This window comes from Mytilus trossulus, chromosome 13 (genome assembly GCF_036588685.1).
Source record: "Mytilus trossulus isolate FHL-02 chromosome 13, PNRI_Mtr1.1.1.hap1, whole genome shotgun sequence".
Classification (NCBI taxonomy): Eukaryota; Metazoa; Mollusca; class Bivalvia; order Mytilida; family Mytilidae; genus Mytilus; species Mytilus trossulus.
This window is the reverse complement of record NC_086385.1, coordinates 54,590,228-54,615,382: the sequence shown is the minus strand read 5'-3', so window position 1 is coordinate 54,615,382 and position 25,155 is coordinate 54,590,228. Positions and strand designations below refer to the sequence as shown.

General features: G+C 31.6%; 1 protein-coding gene across 1 annotated transcript; it reads left to right on the top strand.

Moving 5' to 3' along the window:
• Positions 1 to 2,129: 2,129 nt before the first annotated feature.
• LOC134694489 (uncharacterized) lies at positions 2,130 to 5,259 on the top strand. The gene is made up of 3 exons (XM_063555501.1): positions 2,130 to 2,212; positions 2,810 to 3,024; positions 5,161 to 5,259. Exons 1-3 carry the CDS (start codon positions 2,179 to 2,181, stop codon positions 5,257 to 5,259), a joined length of 348 nt encoding a protein of 115 aa, XP_063411571.1. The 5' UTR covers positions 2,130 to 2,178.
• Positions 5,260 to 25,155: the final 19,896 nt, after the last annotated feature.

Sequence of the window (25,155 nt, the reverse complement as noted above, 5' to 3'; positions counted from 1 at the left end):
ATACATGTATACTACCTAAAGTACACAAACAGTAGCCATATCTGTCTAACGTCTACTTTGTCAGAAGGAATTGACGGAAAGAGTACGTCAATGCGTATTTGCTTTTTATACAGTTTCGAAATATCAAATAAACACAGGTGGCCATTTGCTTAAATTTTATTGAAAAATACAACACAAAATATAAAAAGTGTCTCATCAAAGACAATATTATTATCTGACTTCGATTTGAAAAGGGCATCTGGAAATTTGAAATAACGACACTTAATCTTATGAACTTTCATTCTAAAATATTTAAATGATTTGTGTGTGATGTGTAAACGGAATGATTTCAAAACAAAACAAAAATGTAATTTTGAAAGATACATAACAGGGATACATTAATGCTCAGAGTAAAACACCGATCTACTTTACAAAAGGGTTTTTATTACTTTTTGTCTAGTGCTTAAAAAACATATAATATAAAATAAAGTGCCTTCCTATGCTTCAGGTTTATGCTCTTATAATATACTAGTTATTAAAATGTGTGTCCGAGCGATAACTTCTCTACGTTTATAATTTAAGGATTATTTATTTAAAACCAAAGTTTTCACGTCCCCCACTCTGATATTCAGTAGATTTACTCCTGATTTACCCGGTATTCTGTTTTTTTTGTGTCCACAAGTTTTGTTGTTAACGTATTTGATCGGGTACTTTAAGACGGATAGATTTTAACGTTTCAATCCGAACAGTAGGTGGAATAGTAGGATACAAAAGGAACTGGCTGGCTTAGAAATTATGAAGTTTCTCTTAGTGATGAAGAAAGTTAGTGATGTTAATATCATCGATTCCTGTATCAGTCAACTAAACAGGAAGGAATTGCCCCCTTTACATGTTTTACTTATATGTTAAATTTCTGATCTATCTGGTTTAAAAATTAAAATATAAGCTACATCACAAAATTATACTGACCAATATAAGACAAAAACAATGTATTATGCATCCTTGGTAAGATGCATAATCTCTCAAATATTGTAGAAAATTGACAGGCATTCTTAACAGAATAATTCTGATGTAATGTTTTCCGAGTAGATGAAGATGCAAAAATAGGTCAACATAGCTTTTTGAGGCGCGATCTAGATTTGTAAAATTGTTTCTATTAGGCTGATAGTAATGTTGTGCACATACATAAAGAGGTGTCTCAAAGAAGTAATTATAAACTCGGTACCCTTACATCACTGCATACTAGACTTGAAATACGTCTCATTCCTTTGATGTAATCATTGCAATCTTAAATCATCGCAGTGCCTATTTCCCTTATTCAGAAATTTTCCGTATTTTTTTTCGAGAAGCACTACTTAGTATATGGCTTTTTGTGAGTTGATGAAATGATTTGTACTTTCATAGATAAAAAAAAGTATTTCGATCCAGTTTTTTTTACTTGTTATGATGAACGCTTAATTGTGCATCTTTAGTAAAATAAACTTGTCGATATGCATGAACAGTTTTTTGATACATATTCTTTCAAAAAAAATCTCTGATTAAACTGGGTCATCTTAAGAAGTGCGACAACTGGAAATACAAAAATCAAATTTTTAATATGTAATGGTTCCGATTTTGCTGGTTAAAAAAAAACCTGAGAAAGATAATACTGACCAATCTGTAGCTCTAATGTAATCTAACTCTAGTAGATAATGAAGATTTGATAGAACGTCATCAAAACTCCCAGATATGATACAGATTGAATTTATTCAACATTTGGACGATTGGAATGCTTTTAACAGTGGCAATTGCCAATTTACTTTCTCGTTTGAATTGATTGCCTTTGAGCTCTTTTTCAGTTGACTATGCAGTATGAGTGATGCTCATTGTTGAAGAACTGTCTAGTTCTCTAGCAATATGATAATCATACGAACAAGCCTATACCTATACCTACTTATCCATTGTTTGTTTTTTTTAAATTTCAAGACGAATGTGTCAAATTCATTAAACAAGAATACAACTCTGGAGTTCATTATCAGGTTGTTCTATATTAATACTATCAATAGTTTAACACTTGTCGCGATATTGTCTGATTCCAGGTGTTGCGTCAACAATAGTATTCTTAAAATGTTAATGAACGTCGCTTTCATCATTGTTTATTAGCACCTGATGTTAAGGCTTTCTTAGTCATGTTCATTTAGTTGAATTTGAAAATCCGAAATGATTACATCTAACGTGACGATGACAATGAAAGGTATTGTACATGCTTATAATTTGATCGTTTTCATTGAAAAGTAAAATCACAAAACAACTTAACCCCGATATATAACTGAATTGCTTCCATTGATAATCATATTTTAAAGTAACCACTTTGGTCATATTGTTCATTTTGGCCTGTACTTTTATATAAAATTACTAAATTACACGTATGGAAAGTTTTTTTAGTAGGAAATATATCAAATCTCCAGATTTTTAATAGTATGCATATGAGCAGGACATTAAATAAAATATATGATAACACGTCCACATTTCTATTCCGATGAGCTGATGGCGAATTCAAGAAATGGTGATTCATAATTCCAACATTATGATCTGTAAAATATGCGATTTACGATGGCGCTGAGAATTTCTACAACGAAAGTTGATTTTTTTAATGGTTTTATCTTCATCATTTTAATTTTTTTATGAGAGGCTTCTTCATCGATTTCCAGCTGATTTCCGAAAACGGTTGGATATTACGTAATTCGAGAAAAAAAATTATATAAAAACTTGCTTACAAGAGATAAAGTAATTAGGAACGCATACTTATATGCTAACTGTGAATTAATCGAAATTCAATTTATATTTTCAGAGTTCCCTAATAATTCAAACCAAAGTAATATGTTAACGAACATGGGTGACAATCTTATGGATGGAGCAACCACTGACCTTTACCTTGACCCCCTTCTAATTGGGGTAATATGTATATGTGCATTAGTTATTTTCTTTGTAATGTGCTACTGTAAAATAAGAAATACACCTAATGACAATTATGAAGTGACATGGACGTCTACGTATTTAAGCACTGTAAGTATTCTTAATAGTATTGTGTATATATTTTACTTTTTTGTGTGTTTTATCGCCACTTTTAAGCACCGTATTTATGCTATTTCATGGCGGCCAGTCATTATTGGTGGATAAAGCTGGAGTGCCCGGAGAAAACCACCAACATTCGTTTGAAAAACTGACAATCCTAGTCAATTGAGATTGGGAGTCGAGTGCAACCGCACAAGCGGGTATCGAAATCACAACCTCTGTGTTGACTGGAAAGTGATAACAGTAGTAACTACTTAAACCACTCGGCCACCGAGGCCCCTATTGTGTAGAGAACGACAACAGTAAGTGTGTGCGCTAACACACAATGCATCATTTCCTACATAAGAAAATGCAAAAACCAATATGACAGTTGTAATCAATTAGTTTGATGTGTTTGAGCTTTTCAGTTTGCCTCTTGATTTGGTTTTATTTTGTTTTGAAATATCCCCGGAGACCCTTATTTTTGTGATTCTACTTTATACTGCTTATCTTAAGTCATAAATCGATTGAAATGAAAACAAAACAAGGGTTATAAACTTAAACCGGGGGAAACCTATTACCTATAATAGGACAACAATGGAACAACAGAAATATTAACGTGCATCTAAAAATATTCACAAAAGGCATATAGACATTTGCTGATATTATTTTTTTAAATTTCATTATTTTATGTATCATACAACTAAAGGCGAAATCTTTGATATGTGACGTACATAGTGGTCTTGTTTTCCAATCATGACAGTACTATGCTATTGCATTTGAAATGTAGTTATTATTTCAATAAAAATAACACTTTAAAGGGTACACACATTTTTTCATAATATTTCGTTTTGGTGTTACTATCAGTATCAAATGAAAATGTGTGACATACTAGTCGGGGAAAAAAAAACCCCAAAAATATCTGATGTCAAGAAATTTAAATCAGAAAGTTCGTTATCAAATGGTAAAATCAGAAGTTCAAACACATCACACGAATTGAAAGCAACTGTCATATTCATGACCTGGTATAGTCCTTTGATGGTGTAAACTTCCCACTAACACCATACACCATTACACCATACACCATACACCATACACCATACACCATACATTTTTTCAGGGGAATTTCACACCATCCACGGGCTGTACTGGTATTTCCTTGTGTAGGAAATGTTCGATGAAACCTTGAACCTGTATGACTGTCGAATAGATAAGTGGATGCAAAACTAGCTTTGCAGCAAACATAAACACAAATCAACAGAGATAACAACAATAATAAAATAAAAGATACAACTAAGCAACAAGTCACGCAATACAAATTAGATACCGTGCTGAAACTTAACTTACTTTTATCAATGGAAGGCATGAACTCGTGTGCCTATGGCGATGAACTTTTATTATCAATAGTACACATGACACAACATAGAAAACTAAAGAATAACCAACACGAGCCCCCCCCCCCCCCCCCAAAAAAAAAAAACACCAAAAAAAAACACCAAAAAAACAACAAACAAACTAGGGTTGATCTCAGGTGGTCCATAATGGTAGGCAGATTCTGCTGCATATGTAGCATTATAAGCATCGTGTTATGATCGTATCGATTCAAGTGTGGCCATGGTAAAACAACATGTATGTAAACGATTGACAATCATTTGAGAAAAATTGTTTTCATTTTTCTGTCACATTGTTACCTAGTACTTATATAATTAGTCGATACAAAAACAGTATCTCCAGATGGAGACAGCGTCTGAATGTGAACTCATATATACAAATGTATGGAATGTCAGTTCTTTGAATTCGACGACGTTTTGTTAGATACATTTCAATTCAAGGCTTCAATGTGAATGCACTGGCAGACCTTTTTCATTTTCTAAAGAATAGATATTGTATAATATCGATTGATAGACAACACGTATATGAACCTTAAAAAAGATATGTAAAAAAAACCAAACTCAACAACAAATTATTTGCGTTCATTTCTTTTGTTGTTTTTTCTCTCTCAATTTTGTTCACGTAGGTGTCTGCAATGGAAAGGAAACTACGAATTTGCTATGAAAGCATCGATTTATATTTTCTTGTATAATTATAATCCCTTAAATAATTATTGATTTTTGATATTCTCGTACGCTATAATTTATATATTAACAGGCACCAGAAAGCGTCACCGTATTAAATGCATACCAGATTGAGAAAAAGTCAAATTCTAGAGACTACCAAAGTAAAGAAACAGAACAATTCATAATTTAGTTGATACTATATAAAAATCAGTATTTTTATTATAACATTAATTGCATAAGGTTTTTCTCTAGTCAATGGATTAAGAAGCATTTATAAACTAGTTTCCATAGTTTGAATTAGTTTATTGGACTATTTGCTGATTATACATTAAACATTATATGTATGCAATGTCATTTACTGTATTTATACAACAGTTGATATCACGTTCAATGTACTCAACTTCGTTCAATGTGAATAAACTATTTTTAGATATATGTTTATTTGTAATTTTTGTTCATTTTGAGATTGTATCACAGTGGTGTCTGCTGTAAGCATATTTTGACTTTTAACCGATTATATCTGTTTTGTTTACGCATTCATGTAAAAATAATGGACTTTGGTGCGACTGTCATACGAGTGAAATAGTTCTGTAAAACAAGGTTCAATTGACATTATCTACATTTGAAAATGACTGTACCAAGTCAGGAATACGACAGTTGTACATTCTTTTGATGTGTTTTATCGCGCGTCTGGTGTATATACAGAATTAAGTCCTGGTTTCTATGATGAGTGTATTTATCATTTGAGAAAACTGATGAGATATTTTCAAAACAACAAAACAAACGAATATGTTATACAGCAACAAACTACGACTTAACGCTATAATTACCAAAAATCAGAGAAAAGCATGTATTGATTTCCAAACTAAAAATGGAAACACTTTTGACATGATATATTGAAACTAAAATCGTAAGCCACACATTTTATGATTATAATATAGTGATTAACATTAACCATCAACAACTAGTGATAAGCTAAAAAAAAAACACATGAAGGATGAATACATATTTATTGAAGTGAATGCATTAGAAGTATAAAGTCAACTTCTCAAAATGTATTTTATTCTTGTTTGTATTCTATAAAAAACATTGTTTTACCTCTTTCTTGTATCACCATGAAGCCATTTTGGTCAAATAAAACAGCTATTAATCTATAATTAAGTGTAATATACATTTATCAAAGTAAAACAAGACAATAGTACGAAATAAAATTGGTTTTTGTTTTTAAATCTTTTTACTGTTTTCTTAATCATTCCAAGTTCTGTTGATTTAAGGAAGATTATAAGTTTTTACTATTGCAGTTCACATTATGTCTAGTTATTTTCCAAAATCTGCAAATTTAGAGTCAACTATGAAATTTTATTGGTTAGATCGTTTATCCATACGAAGAAAACTTGCTGATTTATTGCATTACCTAAAATATTGAAAATAAACCAAACATTTGTTTTTTAAAATCATTAAAATAATTTTTTCTTTAACTAAGCTATATAAGGGGAGAAAACTCTTTTAGTAAAAACCTTTTATTGATAGCTTTTTTTTTTTTTATCTTAACCTTGCAAGAAATATTAGAAAACATATCTTCTTCAAATTTATTTCAAAATCATATCTCATAAATTTGGTTTTATACGCTTACATGGGTTTTGTTTCATGCACAACCTTAGCACATTTAGACAATTGTCAACAACTCATGTAGCTTGAATAAAAGCACGGTGACCAATCCTTTCTTTGTATCGTATTTAAAAGAGCATAGTCAAATATTCATTTTGGCAAAGTAAAAAAAAAATATATCAAAGGAAACATATTCCGATGATCTACCTTACGGTGGCTCACCCCAATAGTGACCCCCGGTAGATTTTTTTTATTTTCACTTATTCTGTAGATTTTTTTAAGCTGAATCCAAAAATACAAAGAAAAAAGGGGGTCACCAGGCTAGTTTTCCCCTCAAATTGAAGCGAAATGTGCGATTTTGACCCTTTTTCCAAACATGTCCACCCTTACAACAATAACGGTTACATCAAATTCAAAGAGTTTTAAAACCAAGTCAGTATGATTTTTATGTGAAAAAACATTAGAATTTGAAATGTAAACCTTTCCCGTTGTTGTTTTTGACTTAAAAATCCTTTTATTTTCAGATTTATGTCTAAATTTAGCATTTTCTAATTTCAGTTTAAGGCAAAAAATATTGATTGAATCGATTTTTCGTAAACTTTTTCCGGTAGGATTTTTTTAAAAACAGATATGTCAAAGCTATGAACTTTTCGAGCATTTTAAGGTAAAATAAAATGGGGATCACCAGGCTTTTAAAAAAGTTACGAGCTTTTGTTTAACCCCTCTACCCCATAAGGTCTGATTTCAATGCAGTCCATTAATTACTTAATTGTGAATTCTTTATTGGTGGCTTGAATAAAATAATGTTTGAAATTATATTAATAAACGATGGCTGAATATAAATGTGGTTATCGTATGACTGTTTGTTATCAAGAAGCGAAACTTTGATTATTTAGGTGAAATACGGTAATTTTGTCTGGCGCGAGTTGCTTCCCTCTAATTCGGCGCCATTATCGGACCAAAGGAATTTCAAGGTCGCCACACCGAGCAGCATACTACATTGATGAATACGACCATTTACATACATAACAGACATTGTGGTGAATATACAACGATGAAGGTAGAGTTATTGCATAAGAAAACATAAATTTCGATATTTTAGGCAGCCAAATGTTACCAGTATCACGAAAAATACAAACTTGGGGGCTGTCTCAAAATACTCGCTACTGTTGAAAAGCACTGCGACTGAGACCTTGTACGAGCTCAAATTCTGCTCCATGTTTAATTGTTATAGCTGGTATCTTATTTATGTGTTTATCTTAGTATTTTCACCTTACTGGCAATTTGTAAACATGTCTGGCCCGTTTTGAGAGATATCCGTGTGCAAACGGACGAAGAGGAGGGGATGACATCTAGCTACTATGAACCACCACAACTGTCATTTTTACGCTACTGTTAGTGTCAATGAATTAGCCTTTTTTAATCATCATTTGGTAAATCTAATTTCGTAGCCAAGTTACATAGAGTTAGGGTCATATGTATGTGGGGTACCCCATAACTTCCCTAGAGCATGCGCAGTTTCTACTCCCTTGTCCAAACTATATTTCCTTTCCTTTTACCCTAAAATTTTCTCCTCTAACTTCAATACTTCCATCTCCTTGTTCCAAGACAAAATAAAAATGACAACATGTATTTCCAAGATAACCCTTTTCTCTGATCCCTCATTCCCCTGTCTCCTTACCCCTATCCACCCCCTCTATTAAATAATAATCAATTAAGGTTCTCAAGGGGTTTGATTGACTTGTTTTTTTTTGGTTGAGGATATGACTAATTGGCCTAATTTGTAAATGATAACCTTTACAGTAGGAGGCAATACATCTGTACATCTTTTAAACATATATATATATTGTATTTAAAACAACATTAAAAAAAAATATTTTGGGGTCATTTTGGATTTATTTTAAGCAACCTGGTACCAATAGAAGCAGTATTGTCACAGGTTTGTATATTGTGGTTTTATTCTTTTTTAGTCTCATTTTCATTATTTTCTGTTAAGAAATTTGCTATATATAAATATAATCAATCAAATTAAATTATTGAAAAAATATTTTATGCGTTCTCAAGGAAAAACAAAAACACTTAAAACAAACCTATTATCAAATAAACACATATTAATATAGACCATTCTTCTTCTTTTAAGCTCTCATAGATATAAATTAAATCCAACCATACATTTTTAAATGCCCTCAAAATATTTTTTTGAAGTAGTGTGTTTTTATTTAAAATATTTACATGATATACATGTAGCAAAAAAATGCAGGTGACAACTACTTTTGGCCAGGAACTGTATTTTGAGTTGAAAATAATTGTTGCTTTGTGAATAGTAATTTTTAATAAATACAAAATTTGTGTATTCTATATTCCAAATAGGGTACAAAAAGCCTCAGCATAATTTATTCATGAGGACTGCATGAGCTGCATTTTCAAAATTGAAGGCAGCCGAACAGCAAGAAGCCTTTATTCAACCTATAGAAACAAAATCACTATTTACACTTGTTGTGCATGTAATTATATTTTGTTTGCTCGTTATTGATCACAACAAATTCTTCATTATTTTTACACCATAGTGGCAGGGGCATTATTAAAGTTAAATTATCTTTGCATTGTCAGTCTTATCAAACTTGCATGTACATCCGAAATTTGTTTTCTGTTCTCTAACTTCAGTTTGCCTCTACCAATATTATTAAATTAAATAAAATTCACAATTAATGCATATATTATTATATTATTCTTGTTACCAACAAACACACATGAAGTTTGAATTTTTGGTGGGGTTGCTTTTACTTTTCTAGAGTTATGCCCCTTTACAAATTTTAAAATAGCTAAAGTTTTGTTCCTTTCTTTAACACAAGTTTGCTTTATCCAAATATTGTGATACTTATATGCAATGCTTACTACAACACAACTCGGATAAAGTAAAAATTTGGGTGGTGTCACTCTTTTCATTCTTTACATGCTGCTCATCTGTGTCCTATGGACACGTTCTCCATTATGCATTAGTCTCATCTGTATGCTTTTGAATGTCAATAATTGTTGATTTTCTGACAGAATTACTCTGATATTTAATTTCAGGCTGCAAGTACATTTGTACATATACATGTAAATGGAAGGAGTGATCTTGGAATGTCCAACTTTACTTGGAATTATTGGCACAGTATTGAGTACTGACAGAATTTTATGAGAAGCCAGTATCATCTAGTTTTGCAACCAGAAACTATGTGTAAAGTGCTGAAACTTAAGAACAACATTCTACATGTATATGCAATATGTGTTGCCACAATCCAATTGAGGAGCAGAGGTCAACTATAAATTGGAACTACATGTACATGTATATGCCTTAGTGCTGTCAAAATCCTTAAAAAATGCAATAAAAGAACCTGCTTCACCTACCTGTCCCAATGATGAATAAAGATCATATATATATATTGAGTCTTATAAAAAAAACAGTGAAGGAAAATAAAAATTATGAAGATATAGAGCTGATCAGCTTATGATTGTACATGTACATGACGTATAAATGGCAACAATGCTTACATTTATACTAGAACATTTAAATTAACAATATTACATTTGTAATACATGTTTTATAAATTTGATCTCAGAGACATCTGAGGAATAAAATCAATAACGTTTCAAAAATTTGATTTAGTTGAGCCTTTTTTTACGCCTGTTTTCAGGAGGTAATATGGTATACCATTGACTGTCAGTCGTCAACATGGTCGGCATATACTCATTTAATAAATACTAAAAGGTACATGTAGTAGATAAACTATTTGTGTGCAATACATGTAGATTACAATTCTGTCAATAACAATGTTTCATGGACCACATAATCATTTGTATGGTTCATTGATCAACAGTAAGTCCTCTTTTTTCATATACTACTAGAACACACCCGTGATATCTCGGGTCCGTGACTGAATTAAGGTATATAACTATGCGCAAGCCTTATTTTAGTATTAGTATTGTCATCTGATAAAGTCATGCCGATTATAAGATACACAGTTTTTCTCTGCTTTCAAATCTTACTGTTTGAACCCGTCGAACTGGAACTTATCAATTATTGGTAATATTAATTATTTGGAAAACAAAAGGTCCTGGAATGGAGTATTTTTTAATCAACAACATTGTCCTATATTAGTTATAAATACAGATGAATTCTTTGAATCGCTGTTTTACGTCATGTATGCCCACTAACAAATTGAAAACTGTTCCTCATTTTTAGTCTTGTTATCTTAGAAAGTCTTACTGATTAAAATACTACAATAGGTAGCTATTTTACAATAGGTAGCTATTTGACAATTTAGTAGTGTCAACCCTGTGATTATGACCCGTGTATATAGCATATTAACCCTGAATACACCGTTTGGTGGTGCGCCTGTCAGATGTGGAACGTACAGATTAGGTAATAGGTAACAGGTGAATATACTATTGGTATCGGTATCGGACTCGACCCGGAACTTCTTAATCATTGGCAATATTAATTACGTGGAAAACAAAAGGGCCTGGAGTGGTGTAATTTTCAATCTACACCTCTGTACTATATTAGTGATTCTTTGATTCGTCGTTTTTACGTGATGACGGCTGAAAAATTGGACTTCGTAATTTTAGTATTATAGATATTGTGTAATCAATAGGTCATCTTCATGTATATTTGGTGGACGTTTAGCAACCAACAATCAATCAATCATGTATATTTGGTGTATTAAATGTATTATAACAAATGAAAATATCAAATAAGAGGATGTGATATGATTGTAAATGAGACACAAGAGACCAAACAACACAGAATTAACTATACATGTAGGTCACCATACATACTTCAACAATGAGTAAAACCTATTCTGCATAGTTGGTTTTAAAGGCCTCGAAATGACAAATGAACAATTTAAAATGATTCAAATGAGAAAACTAATGGGTGATTTATGTACAAAATAATGAATAAAAAACAAAAATGTCTGTCTTGCAGGGTTTATCTGAACTTAACCTAATTTCATGGATTTGTCTATTTCTTAATTCTAAATATGTTTCAAAATATTTGGTTGATGGGATGATTGTTAGAGAGTCTGACATAGGGTGCGGGCTCATTGGTTGATAACATTGCGAATAACTGTAGCCGGTCCCGCTTTGGCAGTCAGTTCCCACATTGTCACTGGAGGAATAAAATAAGAAAACAAATGGTATAAGAAAAAAAATGAATCATAATTTCCTGTCGATATGCACATCTACATAGTATGCCCTTATTATCTAAAAAGGTTTCAAAAATTCGAATGTGCGTTTTGAGAGACGATGAGAAACTGTTACAGTGCTATATTGTAGTAAATAAGTTCAAAGGGGCATAACTCCTAGAAAAAATAAATGAATCGTAATTTCCTGTTAACATGCACATCTACATAGTACGTCCTTATCTAAAAATGTTTCATGAAATTCTGTTTGAGAGGAGTTGTGATGACAAGAAACAAGACTGACTGACGGACGACAGACGGGTCAAAAACATTATACCCTTTGCAACTCCGTTTTGTTGTGTATATAAATAGGAAGATGGGGTATCATTGTTTATGAGGCAACATTAAACCGAAGACCAATTTACATAGAAGATAACAATTATGTCCTCGTATGATTACCAATAAAACCATATACCACATAGTCAAACAAATAAAAGTCCAAGAAATTACTTTTTTGTATTTATTGCACATAATGAATATTTAATTTGTTCATACTGAATCGTCACTGACAAATATTTCAAACATAATACGGATGAGAACATATAGAAAAGTATCAATTATGTAAGTTATGCAAAGTAAGATGAGCTAGATATATGGACTGCCATATTGTTGTTGTGCTGGTAAGAATGAGTGAACAATTATGCTTGGTGCATGTATAGGCAAAATTCCCCCTTTTGACCTTACGAGGCTGCGTATGTATACATCCAGCTGTTTGAGCACCCTGTATAATCAAGGGATCATCTGTCAGATTAGTCATATTTCTATGTTAAACATAAGATTTGAAAATAAGCAGATGTAGTATTATTGCCAATGAAACAACTATCCACCAAAGTTCAAATTTGAAATTCAATATAATAAATAAAAAAACATCATCTCCTTTTATCATCACGCATAGATTAGTTATACATTTCTTTGCCACGGTAAGATCAAAGACCATTAAATCCGTGTTCACAAACACAATTGTCATTCACATTTTTTTGCCACATTGCCATTACCCCACTATAATTATTTTCATCATCAAAAACTTTCCTTATTATCTTACCTTTTAAAAAAGCATGTCAAAAATTAAGATAGAAGTTAAAATTTGCCCGGCTATTATAGCGTTACTGTGTACTGGGCGGAGTTTAAAAATTACCATCCAAACTTTTCCTGAACCTAGTAGTAGTATAGATTTATATATATAAAGTCTTTAGTAGTGTTTGTGACTGCCCGACACGCTGTGGATGTTCCTAGAAAAAATTTGCGGTCCTCCGCAAAGCATGCAGTATTGAGGAATTATATCATAGGTCGGAATACTAGGCCAGTCCCGGTCACTTTTGACAGCGGTGGATCCAGGGGAGGGTTCCGGGGTGGACCCCCATTTTTGGACGATCAATGCTTTTGAATGGGAAAATATAGTTGGAACACCCCCTTTTTGTCCTGGATTGGGAACCCCCTTTTAAAATGGCTGGAACCGCCGCAATTAATCAATTTTCATCTTCATGAAAAGGCGGAAAACAGCCAATTATTGAAGTGTCCTTTTATTTCTGCAGGAAAACCAATAATCATTTTTGTGAAATAAGTTGCTGGATCCATTAGTCTATTATAATAATAACACTTGCTCTGATTCACTTAATGATGTTTCTTTTTATTTAATTTGAACTCGATTGACATATTGATAGATACAACAGAATATTGCAAATCATCAAAATAACAATAAGCAAATTAAGTAATAGACAAAAATCATAAAATAGAAAACATTGGCCCCGAGGTCTTACACTATAGGACTTAGTCTAGTGTTCAGGAAATTATAGAATTGTGATACGAGAAAGTTTATCAGATGATGTTCGTGCTCATTTATTGATAACGTAAACAAATCTTTAAATGAAAATGTTCAAATTTGTTTTGGGGAAAATAAAAAATATAAAACTTTAATTAACAAAATTTTGCAGTGTAAAAATATATCTCATAATGGGGAATAATTAAACCCATAAAAATAACTGGAAATAAAGATATTAAAGAGATTTATGACAGAAACAAACTGTTATAAAACGCCAAACGGATAGCTTGATAAGTACCCGCCCCGATGCCTTTAAAGCATACTAAACGGGTTTTACCTGTTTTTGAAAGCTGTACGATGACATGCAATTATTTACATCGCTATTATTTGTTCAAAGTTAATCATTGCGTCATGGGCAAAACATCATTCGTTTCAAAAATAAATCTCCAAGACATCATTTAATATTCAACCGATATTTAATTCAAAATATGGTACGAAATGGACCGTGTAAGGTGAGAATGCGTTTTTGGAGCGAAGCGGCACCGCCGACGCAGTCATATTACATTTGACTTTGTCAGTATTTATATATATTTTTTTTAATGTTAAAATATGCTTAAATCACGTATATTTCTCTCCTTTTAGTCTTTTATGCGAAAAATGAAGAAAGCACTCTGAATGTCTGACCGTTCGTATTTCCTGTTTTGAAGAACGTTTTGCATCACTTGTTTACATCGTCAAGGGTGCTTTTATACACGCCCGCGTTCCAAGGTCGTCAACGCTATTTTTGAGAAGACCCCTGAAAGCGACCGTTTTCAAGGCACTCGTCGTAAGAAACATGCGTTAAAATATGCGCATTGTTAAAGGGCCGAGCCACCTTAAGCAACATATGTTTACATATAAAGAGGTACAATTTTGTAATTAAATTATTTAACATTCTAACAAGAAATAAATTAAAGACATGAAGGGGATGATGGTATGTCTTAGGTTATTACGCTTTTCACAAGTTTTGTCAACATGGGTCAGTTTGGAGCTTGACACATTATATTTATATCGTTGTTTTGACAGCTGTTTGGAAATCTTTGTACGTTTGTCAATTAGACGACTGCCAACAAGAGACCAAAATGACGTGCAATTAAAGCAACTATAGGTTAAGTGTAGAAATAATATGTGTCTGACGGTTTTAATGTCAAAACGTAATTGAATTCTGAAACATTTTACTTAAATTATGATAATGTACACTGATGACGTAATTTAACAATCAAACAACTCAATGAAATGAAAGTAGAACAACTAACGGATAATCCCGCAATGCTGTTTTCAAAATTAAAGAAACCAAATATCCAACAAAACATATAGACGATCAACGAAAACACTAGGGATGATACAAACTACTGAAATTGTTTCATTCGATGATAATTTAATTTTGGATGTAACGCGTCTCCTGATTGGCTGACGTTTTTTTGTCATGTGACCGTGCCGTCATCAACGTATTTTCATGATTTTCTACGGTTTTAAATGGAATTTAGAATTAAATTATAAGAATTGAGTGTAATATTTTTTCTGTCTATTCGAAATAACATAAACATGTGGTGTACACTGTTAAATAACCCGCTACGCACGTTATTTAGTGTGCATCTAATTTTTTATGCTATTTCGAATAGACAGAAAAAATAATACAGCCATTCCTTTAATATACAAAAAGGTCAAACTTTGATATGAAATATAGTTGTTTTGTGTGTTGCGCTGTGTTGCCTGCTTCCTGACATACATATAAAACCATATGAATATTGATACTTCTGTTTCAATTAAAAACACACACGGTATCAATGGTTTGCATTTTGAAAGTTGATATAATTTGAATAAAAAAATCGGAGGCCTAGTAGACATTTTAAAAAAAAACTTATAAAACAAAACAAAAAATATGAAATTAAAAGTAACAACTTAAAAACTATTGTACATATAATAACATCGATAAGATATTTTCAAATTTATTAAAAAAAAATGAAAAATACTCAATTTATGTTTGCAAAGTAAAACATGTAAAAATTTATATAAAAACTCCACGTGAGAATTATCTGAATCTTCAATCACGTGAAATAACCGTGTGAATATTTATTTAGACAAAGGTGAACGTTAGGTGAAATACATGTGAAATTCATGTCAGTAAAACATTCCCATATGTAAAAAAACAAACTGGAATTATCTGTTTCTTCTTTTACCTTTCTCATATGTGCTTCGTTGTAGTGAACCTTTCCATTGCAGGTAATTTGTTTCGATAATTTTCATTTTCTATGGGCTATTACGTAGAATTTAAGATGTTATGGTGTTTTTTTTAATCACATTTGATTTGGCTCTTTAATTTCGATATACAAAATATTATCTTTAATGAAATACCAATATTAAGTTTTTCATTTCCTTTTCTGGCTTTGCGTTCGTTTTTTTAAATCAAGCTTGGTACTAGGGATTCGTGTGTTCTTTGTTTATTCTGGGATACACTTTACATATTTTGGTATACATTTTGGGTAGTTTTCATGGATAAGTTAGCTTTATCTACAACTTCAAGTATCCAACGACAAAAACGGACGCGAAAAGTTCTCCATATAAGTTTGACTACAAGGACTTGTTAATAATCTAGAGAATGCAATGTTTATAGGTTAACGCACTATGAACTAAATATTCAATTCCAGAAAGGATTTTAACCATTTAAACTTGAGAGAAAAAACTTCGCGTCTAACCTTTAATTCTCAGTAGTATCATTGTGAATCGACGAACGTAGATAATTTTCGATGATAGCGTGTTCTTTTCGGCTCCTTATGAAAACACATAGTCTTGTTTTTCTGTTTCGAAAGAATTCCACTCTTCAATCTACATGTACAATATTCGTTTATGTAATTGTTTTCTTTGCGTGGCATGTTTATGACCAGAATAACACCTTTTATGAACGTAAATCTTTTCATCATCCAATCTCGGTAAAATGTTGTCTTTACGTCTGATTACATTTGTGCAATTACAGAAATGTTTATATTGCAATCTCCTTCAGTCAAGATAATTTGTAAGCAAAGACGAATCAGCATATACCCAAAAGCAACTATGCTATTAATTGTATGTTCTTAATTAGAATTATACAGAAAGACGAGCACGTACGTGGAAATGAAAACCTTCGATTGCAAAATCATACAAATCATTTTTAAACAAGAAAAGAGTATTTTCACATGTTTCAAGAATTATTATAACAAACGAATATAAGATAAATGCAAATTGGTACCCTCTTTCTCAGTATATAATTAGTTTCTCGTTGATGCGGAAGTCTTGATTTTGGTTTAAAATGTTCCATAGTTCATCGACTCTCATTTTATTTTGATCTGTTATCAGCTGTTTGAAAGCTTTAGTAAGATTGATATTTAAACTATTTCTCCCAAATTACATTTGCCTTGTTTAACACTCTATGATCTGGCTGGGCTTTTTTTCAAACAAGGTTTCCATAATGTGATCAACCAGGTTGGATTTGTTAATGTTTGAACTAATATGAGCAACACCACATGTGTCCCATCTGCGATCCCTTCCGGTGCTTCTGAGATCATCCCAGTGTTTGGTAAATTATTTTCATGCAAATGGAAATTATTAATTACACTTATTTTAAAAAGGATTAAAATTGCAAAAAAACACAAACTTGGAACTTGGTGTATTGGCTACTACAACTACTATCCAAAAAAGGCCAAATGAAGTGGAAAAAAACATTGTAGGTCATATATAAATAAAAAATAATTCATCTCCCATGGTCTAAACGTCAGCAGAATAGTGTGTTTGAAAACACGTCATTTACTTAAGAATAGTTTCCACTAACAACCGATGACGTAAATGTATCATCAAACAAATGTGAAAAAAACAGCCTTCGAACTCTTTGAAATCTTCTTTTGGGTTTCGTATTTATATTGATATTTTTTGAAATGTTTAGCTTTTGAATGAGTTATGCTACAGTCATGTTTTAAAGTTTCAAATGTATGTGTAATAAAAAGAGCCGAACATTACCAATGTAAACAAAACATTAAACGCGGAATACAGTCATAAAGAGTTGTCTCGTTGGCACTCACACCACATCTTCCTATATCTATATAAGCTTTTATTCAAAATGACAAAGGTTTTGCAACTAAGTAACGTCTTCAAAGAAAAACGGATCTGTAGATTTGTTTTAAAACTAGGTAAAAATGTTCCTTTAAGTTTTTTATGTGGTGAACTTGGTCATTTGCCTATGTATGTCTCAAGAAAACAAATTATTTTGAAATATTGGCTTCATATTATTGTAAATAAGCCACCTATTGTTTATGATGTTTACCAACTTCTGTTAGAAGATGCAAACAAGGGTAAAAAGAACTGGGCATCTAGTGTTCGTGATTTGTTGTTTAATCTTGGTTTGAACTATGTTTGGACTGCACATAATTATGTAAATATACAGTTAGATGTTATAAAAACTCGTATAAAGGACCAGTATTTACAAACTTGGTATGCATCAATCAATGATTGTGAAAAACTATGTATTTATAAACACCTCAAAACAGACTTTGTAATAGAGAATTATTTAGATTTATTTATTAATAGTAACTTACTTACAAAATTGAGAAGTGGTACTTTGAAACTGAATTTGGAATCAAGGCGATATAAAAATATTCCTAGACATATGCGTCTATGTATATGCTGCAATATGGATTGTATTGAAAATGAATACCACTTTATACTTGTATGTCCAGCTTACAGAACTGTGAGACAAGAACATTTGCCAAAATATTATTGTTCTTGGCCAAATAATTTTAAACTTTTTCATTTACTTCAAGCAAAATCAAAATCAATCACAACTAAACTGTGTAACTATCTGAAATACGCTTGGAAAATTAGATCATGTATTGTGAATTAATTGTACCTTTATTATATTATTTATTGTTCTCTGCTATCTGTTGTTTTGTCACATTGTATATACTTGTTTATGTATTGCCATAGCATATTATTTATGCTTTCGCAAATAAAATATTCATTCAAAACAAATAGTATCAACTTTATTATCCACTTACAATATGCGGCTAATATCTCGTTGTGAAAGTGTAAAAAAAGTGACACCGATCAACGGTTTGATATCATCTTTATCAGTATAAAACAAACAACCATGTCTACAAAGAAAATCAAAAAGCCACATAGATAAATCATATAAGTTAAAAAGACAAGAATACACAAATGAACTATAGGACAATAATACAATGACATGATGTATGAGTAAACGTTATCAAAGGTACCAGGATTTTAATAAGTACGCCAGATGCGTGTTTTGTCTACATAAGACTCATCAGTGACGCTCATATCAAAATATTAATAAAGCCAAACGAGAAAAAAGTTGAAGAGAATTGAGGATCCAAAATTCCAAAAAGTTGTGACAAATACGGCTAGGGTAATCTATGCCTGGGATAAGAAAATCCTGAGTGCTTCGAAAAATTCCAAGTTTTGTAAACAGGAAATTTAGAAAAATGACCACATTATTGACATTCATGTCAACACCGGAGTGTTGACTACTGGGCTTGTGAGACCCTCGGGAACGAAACTTCAACTAGCAGTGGCATCGACCCAGTGGTGTTAAAGTTATCAAAGGTACCAGGATTCTAAATCAGTACGTCAGACGCGCGTATCGTCTACATAAGACTCATGAGTGACGCTCATATCAAAATATTTATAAAACCAAACGAGTAATAAGTTGAAGAGCATTGCGGTTCCAAAATTCCCAAAAAATTGTGCCAAATACGGCTATAGTAATCTATACCTGGGATAAGAAAGTCCTTAGCGTTTCAAAAAAATCCAAGTTTTATAAACAGGAAATTTAGAAAAATGACCACATTATTGATAGTCATGTCAACATCGGAGAGTTGACTACTGGGCTGGTGATACCCTCGGGGACGAATCGAAAGTCAACAAGCAGTGGCATATACCCAGTGGTGTAAATATTATTATATAGTTTAGTTCGCCAGACGCGCGTTTCGTCTACATAAGACTCATCAGTGACGCTCATATCAAAATATTTATAAATCAAAACAAGCAAAAAGTTAAAGAGCATTAAGGATCCAAAATTTCAAAAAGTTGTGCGAAATACGGCTAAGGCAATCTATGCCTGGGATAAGAGAGTCCTAAGTGTTTCGAAAAAATTCATATTTTATAACATTTATAACAGAAAATTTAGAAAAATGACCACCAAGCCAAGTCAAACGGATGTTTCCAAAAGAAAAAGATTTAACACCGAAGGAAGTGAAATCAATTACACACGCACATAAATTTGTCTTATAAGACATTATTAAGACGATAAACAACGTCACAACCTAAAATCGAAAATTCAAGACCAGCTGCGTGTATCATATGTGATGTTGACACAGAAATTCTACTAACGAGGTATAACGTTCAGGCAAACAAAGACTTTATCTCAAACTAATGGCAACATAAACTGTTTTAGTTCTAATCTATAGCAGTATGCCTTTTTTATACACAGAAAAAAAAGTCCAATAACATTTGACTTGAGGAAAACCCAAAATCAGCTTTTTTAATTTCCTATTGAAATTAACATTGGAAGGGGAGATAACTCTTGCCAAAAATTGTCTTTTTGGTCAGTTTTTGGTTGCTTTTCTGAAAATGGATGCAAAGTTTGATACTTTGATGGGGTTATAAGATTGTGTTTGACTAAAGTTATATAATCTTCTGCTCATGAAATGTACAAAACCTTGGTGTTATGGGTAGTTTTTATTTTTTGTGCATTTTTCAATAATTTAATTTTGGATTTAACGCTTCTTTTGACGTTATTTTGTTATGAGCACATAGACATAATTTAGTCACGTGACCGTGACGTCATCAACGTTTTTTCATGGTTTTTTACGGTTTAGAATGGAATTTAGAATTAAATTATAAAAAATGACTGTATTATTTTTTATGTCTATTCGAACTAACATAAAAAATGTTGTGCACACTGTTAAATAACCTGATACGCGCGTTATTCAGTCTGCACCAAATTTTTTATGTTATTTCTTCATAGAGACAAAAAATATTACAGTCATTCCTTAATTAAAGAAATTGCAAATTTGAAGCTTTGTGACTATTGAAACTTTCAACCACAAAAAGAAGAATACATGCTTAATTATTTGTATTAAATTTGAGATTATTTACCTTGAAATGTTGAAAAATTCAATAAAAGGTCAACGGATGGATTACGAAATCTATATTATAGCTTAATAAAATGTATGAAAACAAATTTAGAGTTGTTAAGGTTATAATTTTTGATATTTCTGCCTTTTTTGCAAGAGTTATCTCCCTTTTCTATGTAAATCTCCATAGGAATTTAAAATGGTGTTTTTTTTAGTCTTCCTCAAGTAAGATTTTATTGGACTTTTTTTCTGTGTATATTTGGAAAATAATGATAAAGATTAAAATTTAAAAATCTTCTGTTGCAATTACTTTTGGTTTAGGGTCAAATGTATGCTAGATTGTCTGGAATAATTGGGAATTGTCTATTCACCTGTTTTTACATAAATAATAAAAAGTCGTCGTTGGTTAATTGTTTTTTATTCAATTATTTTTAATTCAAGTGCAACACGTACTTACAGATGTGTGATATAAACATGTAAGAAAAGTCGGTAATAACTAAGAATGTTATATAAAGGGGGATAATTCTTAGACGTGTCGTTTTAATGAATGTATTTTATTCGGTAATAATTGAAGTGATTTTTTTCTTAAATTGACAAATTTAAAACACTTCAAACTATAAAATTTTGCAAACTTGACACTTTTTAAAAACAAGTATTGATAATTTCATTTTACTGAGCAGTAACGTATCATTTGCACAAAAGTATAATTTAATATCATATTTGAATTATTGGGATTTACGAATACTTACGTTTAACGTACTATATCAATTAGGTGTGTTCAAAACCACAATGCCGTAATCAGCTTGAATATGACAAGGTAATCATTATAATCATTAAAAACGACTACCGTCATCACCCCGACTAAAAACGACTTAATGTAGCAGTGTAAATCTTAATAATTTAACTATATACACCTATGTTCAGTCTAAAGGGTAACTTAGCAAAGGGAAGATACAAATGCACCCGAAGTAAAGTTTGTGTTATGACACTTTGTCATAAACAAATTTCAAAGGTTTGTAATTAAAGATTTCAAATAGCGGATGTGAAGAATTGCACATTTGGTTGAAAGCATAAATATGTCTTTGATATATTATGTAACCTAAGTTCAGATGAGCCTTTATCATGTTTCTATTGAATTGTTGAAATAAAAAGATAATGTCTGCATCATCGGACTCTGAACGACAAGGCAATTTATGCATTTTAAAATAGTTTCCCTCATTATCGACCCTGCCTTAAGTTTGAAAACTTCTTAGATATAACAGATTAAACATATTTTGAATGACAGTTTTGTAATGTATATACGCTTGTCAAACCTCTATCTTTTACAGGGATTGACATTTCATTTAAGTACATAAAAAAACACTTGATACGAATCTGGAATGATATACGTACTTTCCATTGATTAATTTGATAAAATATTACTGGAAGAATTATTGATAGCAGAAGGGAATCAAGTATTATATATTATTTATTGAATACATAAGTTTCGGTTTAACCCCGCAACATTCTGTATGTATTTGCCTGTACTAAATCAGGAGCCTGTAATTCAGTGGTTGGCGTTTGTGGCTGTGTTACACGTTTGCTTTGTTTATTTTGTGTGCATGTATACGGCCGTTATTTTTTTCGGTTGATTTGTTTTATATTTGCTTTCTATTTTAATGACTGCATAGTTAAGTATGCTGGTTCACATATATGGCCTCTGTTTGCAAATATGAAATGTTGAACAGATATATCATTTTAAAGAGAGGTATTTACAAAAAAATATCAGTGGAGATAATGTTGAATTTAACAAGCCGTTAGGCGAAGGAAATTCATTCTCAAACTGGTATTTTTCGCAAATACCCCTCAAGAACATGTTATATCTGTTTAATTACACCGAATGCTAATGTTCAAAAACGCATTGATGATCGTGACGTTACACGCGTCCAGTCGGATAGAGTATTCTTTTGGCAAATACCACACCAGAGAGGGTACAAAAGGCATATCCTTTTGGTAAATACCCCGACTTGCGTTAAAAAATGAACGATATTCATTTGATAACAGCAACTTGATGAACAATCCACTGGCTTTCAAACAATCAAAATACAGGACTCTTACATAAAGTGTAATTACAGATAAAATTCAACCATGACTCATATTGCATTTTAACAAAATAATTCCTTGTCCAATAGATGTATAAAGGTGTGGCAAATCAATTTAATATGCAATTATTGATTATTTTATTCGCACCCAATACCTCTCTTATTTGTATTTTCGTTAATATCCGAAAGTATATAAAAACGAAATACAACTTCGGCGTTACAATGCTATAATAAAAGTCGTACAATCGTAGTTCAATTGCTTGAAAATGATAATCATTTTAATCTTGACAAATATTATGTAATTCAGTTAGCATAGATTCAAACAGTTTGCATAACAATTCCTGTAGTTAAGATAGTTTAAAAGCAGTCTTAGAGCGCATACTTTTTCATTACTACTGTAACTGTCAAAGTTCTGATACTTAATGAATTTGATCAAAATTGAGTTTCTGTCGACCAAAGGTCCTTCATATGATTTAGCATCAATCATTTCCACTTGAACAGCTCAAGGAAAATTATAGTGTATAATGAAACAATGAAAAACGTAGGTAATTGTATAAAGTACAAATTTATAAGAATGTTTTCTTTAACAGTGGGGTATCCAAGTCGGGTCTAAAAAGTTTCTTAATTCTCTGTTATCATTACGTTTGTATATGCTGCTACTTCTTTTAGTGGGTTAGTCTTAAATCAAGATAAACCAAAGTTGAACTCCGTAATGAAAAATTACGTATGTGTCTGAGTGTCTTCTTTCGTCTTGTATTTTGAGGTAGCTTTAATAATTGGTCCAGATCTTTCATAAAATGTTCATATTTGTGTAGGAATTTTTAAGATTATCGACAATTTCAAATAGAGGATGTTTAGAATTGCAGATCTGTTTTGAAGCATGAATATGACTTTGATAGATTAATAACCGTAGTTCAGATGAGCCTATCCCGTGTTTCTACTGAATTGTTGGAATAAAAGACAATGTATGCTTCAAAGGACTCTGAAAGACAAGACAATTAATTAAGATTACATCAGTTTGCGTCATTATTGATTCTGCAAAAAGTTGGAAAACTTTTTAGATATAAAAGATTAACTATGTTTTGAATGACATGTATGTAATGTATATACGCTTGTCAAACCAATAACCAACAGGGATTGACATTTAATTGAAGTACATAAAAGATCACTTGATACGAATCATGAATGTTAAACGTACTTTCCTTTGATTAATTTGATATAATATTGCTGGAAGATTTATTGCTAGCAAACAGGAATCAAGTGTTATATATTATTTATCGGATAAATAAGTTTCCATTTAACCCCGCCTCATTCTGTGTGTATGTGCCTGTCCAAAGACAGGAGCTTGTAATTCAGTAGTTGTTGTTTGTTGATGTAATTCATATTTGTTTCTGTTCATATTTTATTCATGATTTATGTTGTTTTCTCGACTGAATTATTTAACTTGTCATTTCGGGACCTTTTGAAGCTGACTATATGGTATGGACTTTGCTCATTATTAAAGGCTGTAGGGTAATCTCTTATTATTAATTTATGTGTCATTTGGTACACAGTTTTTTCATTGTCAATCATACCGCATGTTCTTTTTATTTACAATCATAGTTCAATGTACTGTATAAAAAAAAAAATGTTTTCCTGTAAGAACTGCAAGTATATTAAATTAAGGCAACAGTAGTATACCGTTGTTCAAAACTCATAAATCCATGGACAAAAAACAAAATCGGGGTAACAAACTAAAACGAAGGGAAGCGCATTAAATATAAGAGGAGAACAACGCCATACCAAATAAATGTAACACACACAGAAACGGACTGAGCATTAGACAAAATCCCATGAGAATAACAAATATAACATCAAAACCAAAGACATGAATTTTGGATAGACAAGTACCGTGACACGTCTTATTGCAATGTGAGTGTACACTCAAAAATAAGAGAAAACAAACGACATAACGTTAAAATGTAATACACACAGACACGAACTATTATGGCCATATTCCTGACTTGGTACAGGGCATTTTAAAAGGAAAAAAATGGTGGGTTGAACCTGGTTTTGTGGCATGCCAAACCTCGCACTTTTATGGCCTTGTGAAAATAAACATCAAAATGACAACACAGGACCTACTAGTGACGACCAGATAAAAAAGTTTGAAAGCCGAAACAAGTACAAAATTAAATAGCATCGAGGACCAAAAGATAAAAACAGTTGTGTAAAAAACGACAAGGGTTTTCTGCAAGTTACCAGAACATC

Coding starts and splice junctions, on each gene's coding strand:
- LOC134694489 (XM_063555501.1), top strand. CDS start 2,179: ATGATTACATCTAACGTGACGATGACAATGAAAG. Junction 2,213..2,809: donor CGTGACGATGACAATGAAAG/GTATTGTACATG, acceptor TTATATTTTCAG/AGTTCCCTAATAATTCAAAC. Junction 3,025..5,160: donor CGTCTACGTATTTAAGCACT/GTAAGTATTCTT, acceptor ATATATTAACAG/GCACCAGAAAGCGTCACCGT.